This window comes from Gobio gobio (genome assembly GCF_949357685.1).
Source record: "Gobio gobio genome assembly, chromosome: 15".
Taxonomy (NCBI): domain Eukaryota; kingdom Metazoa; phylum Chordata; class Actinopteri; order Cypriniformes; family Gobionidae; genus Gobio; species Gobio gobio.
Genome location: NC_137108.1, coordinates 47,904,793 through 47,912,832, shown reverse-complemented (window position 1 = coordinate 47,912,832; position 8,040 = coordinate 47,904,793). Strand labels below are relative to the sequence as shown.

Sequence of the window (8,040 nt, the reverse complement as noted above, 5' to 3'; positions counted from 1 at the left end):
ATGTACAATAAACCGTGTTAGTGATGTTGGGTCATCACTTGATATACAAAATCTGAGTCCTAAAAGAAAACCAGTTGAGAACCGCTGCATTTACATTTGTTAAATGTATAGGGAGAATGTGTCACTATACTTTTGTTTGAGCTATATTATCTTTGTTTCTTTTTCTTTTAGGATGAAATATAACCCGGCATGTTCACCTGTCAAGGTTTGTGTTTAAAACCGTATGGCCCTTTTTGGTGTTTTCAAAGAACAATGATTGAATACTTTGAATAATATTTATATCATAAATAGCACATTGTCACAACCAAAGATCTGACCTTATTGCTGTCTATATATGCTCATTCTGCAGGGTTAATGTTACACGGCCTGCTCTTCTTCAAACAGCCAACAATGAAGGCTCAACTATTAGCGGAGCTGCTTGAAATATTCAGTAGGAAACCCACACCTGTTTCCAGGTAACCGATGCTGGGCTTCTGAGCCGTGTCACAGAGTGTGTGTGTGTGTGTGTGTGTGTGTGTGTGTGTGTGTGTGTGTGTGTGTGTGTGTGTGTGTGTGTGTGTGTGTGTGTGTGTGTGTGTGTGTGTGTGTGTGTGTGTGTGTGTGTGTGTGTGTGTGTGTGTGTGTGTGTGTGTGTGTGTGTGTGTGTGTGTGTGTGTGTGTGTGTTCACCGCTGCCCCTTTCATCTACTTCACACTGAACTCAAGGACTCGACTAGCAGCCCGAATGTTCTTTTCATTCAAAGTGTCAGCATAAAGACGATGAGGAGAAGCTTGTTTGCATTTTGCACTGAAAACTGACTGTCTCTCACAGATGGAACAGGAATATTGTTAAAGATTTAGATCTAAACTAAGGCTTTGGAGGATTGTTTTATGAGTTTTTGCACACATCCGAGGAGTTTTTGAAGGTGTCCGCCATGAATCCCATGTGGAAAGTCTATAAGAGTAAAGTCATGAAGACCCTGAACCCAGATATGGAGGAGGACCCGGTGGAAGAGGTACATCCCAGAACAGCAGAAACAGGCAATATGGTCGTCAGATATGGGTGAACATGCACTCGAAAAATATTTAGGCCTATACATTCAAGATTTGTATTATGTATTTGAATTGCATATACAATCTCCGTCCATTTGGATTAGCGTTTTAACACTAATAAACTTAATGTGAGACATGAATAAAACAGGTTTTATTCACATCATATTTGCAAAATGCATTTATTAATATTGCTCAGAATGTGTTAATTGTGAAAATATTCAGTTAAAAAGTATGAACATGGTTAAAATAAGGCTGTGGAACAAGCAATGGTCGATTAGTATGAGATTGAAAGATTTTGGATTAATTGAAGACCAATATAAATATTGTGTGTTTAAAACACATTGCAGAAATATGACCGGTTTCATTCATGTATGACTGACAAATATGCATCACGTTAAGTTTATTAGTTTATGTTAAAAATGTGTAATCCAAACGGATAGAAATTGTAAATGCAATTCAGATATAAATCTTGAATTTAGGCCTAAATATTTTTGAGAGTGTTTATTTGGCAACAAGGTCACACTTTATATCAAGTGTCCTTAACTACTATGTACGAACATTGAAATTAATAATTTGATACAATGCACGTATTGTCTACATACATGTTTTTACATTGTACTTATATTTAAAAATACCTGCATGTACACTGTAAAAAAATATTGTTGGTTTAACTTTAAAAAAGTAAGTAACCTGGTTGCCTTAAAATTTTGAGTTCATTGAAATTAAAAATTTGAGTTAATACAATAAACATTTTTGAGAATCGACATCACCCTTTATTCAAATAATATTAAAAGATTTTGTAAGCATATTGCGTAATTGTGTGTTTTATTTGTAATAATGCAGTGAAACATGCCAAATTGTGCTATTTTCATGATTTATCACAACATTTGTTTTATTTATGTGGTTCAGATACAATAATATTTTGAGTTTCTATTTATTAAACCAATTTCCCTCATTGTATTAACTCAAATTTTAAATATTTTTTACAGTGTAATTATTACATTATTGACCTTCCCTTACACCTAACCCTACCCTTAAACCTACTCATACTTCCAAACATGTACCTAACCTTATCCGTGTCCCACCTTAATAGCAGAAAAAGTGTTTTGCAATATGAACACAATAAGTGCATTGTACTTATTTGATGATGCAAGTACATAGTAGGTAGGCACTTAATTAAAAAAATGGGACCGGCAACACTTTATAGTAAATATCTGCTGTTTGCAATGAGACAGAGAAACCTAAAGTAATTGCTCTGAGTGAAGCGACGAACATTTAAATGAGAAAAGAACAAATAAATTCTACGTTTCAACATACAATGGCAAAAATGTATGCACTTTTTCAATGACCAATGGCGATACCGATATCTAGAAAAGCTTGATTCCAAGTTGTGGATTCATATACATAATACAATTGTATGTGTAATACATCAGCCGGTCCCGCATGGCAGTCTATTGCTAATACTGGGCCTCCGAGCATGTGATTGCATGAATGAATATGCATGAAAATGCATGAATATGCATGCATGCTATCAGTACTCAACTTTAGATTTCTCCCAACTTTACCAAAGAAATGTCACAAAATATCTTCATAAAAAAATGTAAGTGCACTGAGTGACATCAATGGAAAAGAAATTGCATCAATTATCAGTTTATTCTTGTGGATTCTTATTTGATCCTATAGGATGCATTAGTTTTTTTCCTCTGTTCCTGTTATGTGGCGAGTTTCTGAGTTTCAGGACGCATTCAAATATTTGAAACATTCTTTCGAGTATCTGATCGAGGGAAACCTTGACCCACTTTTCAAAGGCCCTGTAACTGGATCCACAGGAGTCTGTGAGAGGAGTAGGATGGCATTCCAGTGGTTGATTGGAGACGGATAACAAACTCTTGGGCGTGCTGGACTTGTTGGCAGATTCCCCGCAGTTCTCGCCTGTCTGTGCAACCTCTCGCTTACCAGTGAACTTGCATAGTTTCCATAGCCTGCTACAACACACGACAATGCCAACAGATTACAGCATCTTATCCAACACACACATCGTATGCGTGTTTTTATTTCCCTCCAGTGCTGACTCTTTTAAATGCATATAGTAAATGCATGATGGGAGTTGCTCCAAATTCATTACAGTAATTTAAAATGATATTACGTTTTGCATTTATTAATTAGTGTGCTTTGCTGGTCTTAGCTGGCCATCAGGCGGGTTTCCACTGGTCAAGCAGGAGTTTGATGGTTTTTTACAGGGGCAATAATAGTATTATTTGACATGTTTGTTGGAAATCACACTTGCATTAAAGTCGGCATGAAACGGAAATTGCATTAATCTTTTCTTCCCTATACGTATATACAAGTGAACGCTTTCTCAAGCAAGAACAAATGTAGGGCGGGGCTTGATTTTGTCCATCAGGAATTGATTGGATGGTCTGCTATTGGTGGATCTCATGTGAGTGACAGGTTGCCCCGCCCTCATCATCAGTGAAGAAAAGAGATGTCAAGAGTGAGGGGAAGTATTTTGAGAGAAAGATTATGAGATTATGGATTTTTAAATCACAATAAATACTGTAATATTCCATAAAAAAAGTAAGAATTGTCCATGTTGATTTCATGGTGTCTTTTAAAGGACCTTGGTGTAGTTCCACAATAGTATAAGCACTGCATTAAGTGGTAATTGTTACTTTAAAGAGTTATTTCTACCCGATTTAACGCATAAAAATGAGTTTTGTTGGTATAAATCCATGTATTTAGGTGCATTCAGTGATGTGAAGTCCTATTTTTGACTCAAATAAAACCATTTTGTTTTAGCACCCTGTGAAACTCACTTTATACATTATTTATTTTTACCTCTTACCATGAATTCAGCTTTATTTCTATAGCGCTTCATACAATACAGGTAGTTTCAAAGCAGCCTTATAGTGATAACAGGAAAATTATTATTAGTGATGGAAACAGTTAATTTTAACTGTACAGCAGCTCTAAAATGAATCTGTGTCATTGTTCAGTGTTGATTCAGTTCCGTTGTAAAGATTGTCAATTATTAAATTTCATCTATAAAGCAGTTCTGCAGAAAACAGTGATGTCGTGGTCCAGCTCAGTTCAGTTCTCATGCAACAGTGTCAGTGCAGTCAAATCAATAATGTTATGAAGTGTCTCAATTATGACTTTCTCTTTAAATATTTGTCTGTGAAGGTCTGTGATGCAGCTGAAGATATAACACCTATCCCGTCTGATGAAGGACCCAGTGCGATGACACAGCTGGCCAAGAGAGTAAGTCTGGAAATAAAATATATGTATACACTGTAAAAAAGATTCAGGTCTCCAATTGAAAATGTTCTAGTGACTGATCACATCTAAATTTTTCAGTTGGAATTGAATTCAAATTGAATTTCTGTGAATTGATGCAATTTAATTCACAGAAATTCAATTTGGCCAACAAAAAAAATTAGATGTGATCAGTCACTAGAAAATGTTCAATTGGAGACCTGATTTTTTTTATACAGTGTATTATTAATAATTATTTTATTGAATAAAAAAATAAAACAAATCTACTGCAACCTGTAAGAATGGGATTCAAACACATACACAGGGGTAGTTAATATTTGTCCACAGGCTGTTATACATTTTTTTTTTTATGAATTATAGTGGACATTTCATGTCAACAGCGTATGAAGACTTCAAATGCAAAAGCCTCTAAATTTAGACGTTTTTATTTAAAATAAGCATTTGTGTCAGGCTTCTATGGGTTTCTACCAGGTTTCTACATAAGTACCGGTACTTCTGAATGGGCTGAGGCTAGGATTTAGTGGGTTTGAAGTGAAAGTATTTTATGAACGTATACTATGCGGAGAGCATTCACTCAGTATCATTATCAAATTTTTGACCAAAGTGGCTTTTAGAGGCTTTTGCATCTGAACTCTTCATATGTTTGTTGGTCTGAGTGTGTGATTGTGTGATTGTGTGTGTATTCCTCCTCAGATGCAGGGAGCCGGAGCGAAAGGTTGGAAAAGTGTTTCGTCTATATTCACCAAGGATGATGAACACCAACTTCTGGAGGCAGAGACACAGCCGGCAGCAGATCAGTGAGTGTTGATGCTTTTCCTTCAACTTGGAAAGCCAACTTTCCATCTTCCCACTTTTATTCACTAATTGTTGTATTAAAACTTGCAGCAGACAGGGGAAAATATAAGTGCCATTTCACAGTTAGGCTACACAAGAGCTCAAAATGGTCAAACATCTTTTATTTTTTGTGATTTATGCTGCTGTTCAAAATTTAGCACGTTTTTTTTTTTTTTTAAACGTCTTCTGCTCACCAAGGCTGCATTTATTTGATCAAAAACACAGTAAAAGCAGAAAAAATCTGAAATATTATTACAATTTAAAGTAGCTGTATTTTAGCTATTTAAATATGTTTTAAAATGTAATTTATTCCTGTGATGCAAAGCTGAATTTTCAGCATCATTACTCCAGTCTTCAGTGTTGATCCTTCAGAAATCATTCTAATGTGATGATTTGCTGATTTATTCTTATTGTCGGTGTTGAAAACACTTCATATTTGTGATACATTTTCCTCCAGGATTCTTTGATGAAAGAAAGTTCAAAAGAACCGCGTTTACATATTTTGTCACCTTATAAATGCCTTTTGAACAGTAGTGGTTATGCTTCTTGCAAAACAAACAAGTTGCTATATGTTGCTGCCTTTATCGTCCATACAGTCCATTGGCAATGAAGCCGGAGGAGCCTCCACGACCCAATAAGCGCAATACTGGATTCTGGGATAACTTTGCGACTAAGTGGCACCAAGCAGCAGCGATGAGGCAAGCGGAGGACATAGAGGCAGGAGCGGACGGCAGCCAGGAGGTGGAGAACGAGAGCGGGGCGAGAGCCGACGACGGCGACAACCAGGTCGGGCAGGAGGGCGAGGAGGGCGACGGCGGCGCGGGCAACAGCTTCTCCAAGTACGCCACACTCGGAGGAGGAAGTGAGGACGCGCCGGCCTTCAAGTGGAACTTTGTCACCAGCAAACTGGCTGAGCTGAAGACCAAAAGCATGGCCAAGAGCAACTAGCCAACCGCGGTAGTAGAGAACCAGAGAAGGGTTATCACAGTTCAGACCACAGGGGCCACAGTGCTTCATATGAGCCTTATCGCACAGATGTGATCGCATTTCACCCGTTTAAAAGCATCGACCGTGACCGACACTGTGGCCTCCTCTGGCCTGGACTGGTTGGCATTCATGTGGGAACTGCCGGTTACGGGAAACTCGCACAAATGTGTGTTATTAAAGGTGATGTGTGTCATTTCAAGTGATAAAACACTGAATCTGAATTTGGAGCAGCAGAAATAGCACGCCTCACCTTTAACAAACACTGTAAAACATCAGGAAATTATGATAATTAAGTATTAATATCTGAAGCAGATAGATGAACAGTTTATATAACTCGATGAAAAAAAATGGTTACACTTTATTAGTTCCATACGCAAGTTTAAGCACAATAATAACACCCTAGAAACAATTTATGAAAAATCTTTTTTTTTTTTGTGATTCCATGTGGTTGAGCAGAAATGACACACTTCACAGTAAAACATATGGTAATAATGAGAATGAAGTATTAATATCTGAGGCATATAGATGAAATGTTAACTCTCTCTCTATATATATATAGCCTATACAAAGAGTTGTAGCCCAAGAATGTCAAAACTTGATTCCTTTTTTCTTTTCGTCAGGTGAAATCAGTTATTCCTTAGAAGCAATAATAGCTTCCACATAGAAACACCCTAGCAACCAGCCAGAATAGCTTAGTAACACCCTAACAACCAGCAGAACACCCTAGCAACACCCCATCAACTATCCTGAACACCCTAGCAACGCCTGGCAATCAGCTAAAGCAGCCATGTGATCTAGCAGAGAATGATGTAAATAAAAATCCTCAGATATATTTTCCTTTATTTATTTATTAGGCATAAATCAATTCCTTACAATAAATTCTATATTAAGCCCATGTGATCTGAAAAACCTTAAGAAACGAGCATTCAAATGAATGATTTTGCTATTTTATATGATGTATATCATGTACAATACTTTTTCTGTATTGTATATTTAGCAGTGCAATTGGGGAATTTATCGTTTAATTTTATTTTATAGATTTTATGTTATTTTATTGGGTGAAGGTTTACAGAATATGTGCCCGGTGTAGTTCATGCAGTGTTCTGTCTGTTTCATAAAGTTGTTGTGTGTCTAACTCCTGAAGTCTAATGTGATACGTGTATTTACACAATATCTCAGAGGTGCTTTGTGCTTTTCTGCTGTCTGTTCAAAGTTTGCTCTGTTGTCAGAAGTCACACGGATTGATTGAGTTTTCCTGCTTTGATGTTTTATTTTATGATATAATAAAGTTCTGTTGCAAAAACATGTTATGAGATTTTAATATATTTATGACAGGGGTTTGAGTGAGTGGTTATTACCAGTAGTGAACAGCAGGTGTCAGTGCAGGCCAGAGAAACTAATGTATTCATTCGGTCGGCTCACTAAAAGAACCGATTCAATAGAACGATTCACCGAGGCTAGTTGCTGGGCTAGTTTTAGCTATAAACAGCAGCTATTATATTCTACCAGAAAGCATGTGTTTTATTCACATACTGACAAGATCTGCATAAAGGTCTTTTTAAAGGACATAACCATTTTACAGCTCATTTGACCTGGTCAGCCCACCTTAAAATCATAAATGTATTGGGCCTCCTTCAAACAATAACGTAGGTAAGTAAACATCATCTTTCTATCAGTTGGTTTATGACAGAGTTTGCTTAGTTTTATTGTTCAAACAATAAACACCTAGTATTTTGGTGGAAACATGGTAAATATCCAGCAGCACATTATCATTTCTCAAATCCAGTTTCCTCCCTAACAAAAAAGGCTTAGCCTACATCAAGTTCATTTTATGAAGTTTGCTATAAGTAAAGTTCATGTATATTTGTAAGCATACTTTATGTTGTAACTATACTAATATCAATGTAGGCCT

The 8,040-nt window shown here is 36.6% G+C and overlaps 1 protein-coding gene across 1 annotated transcript; it reads left to right on the top strand.

Moving 5' to 3' along the window:
- Positions 1-913: 913 nt before the first annotated feature.
- Positions 914-6,089, top strand: LOC307139248 (uncharacterized protein C1orf232; the record flags this gene model as incomplete). The annotated part of the gene is made up of 4 exons (XM_079838137.1): positions 914-994; positions 4,215-4,292; positions 5,001-5,104; positions 5,738-6,089. The coding sequence occupies 4 exons, from the start codon at positions 914-916 to the stop codon at positions 6,087-6,089; spliced, it is 615 nt and encodes a 204-aa protein (XP_079694263.1).
- Between the last annotated feature and the right edge of the window lie 1,951 nt (positions 6,090-8,040).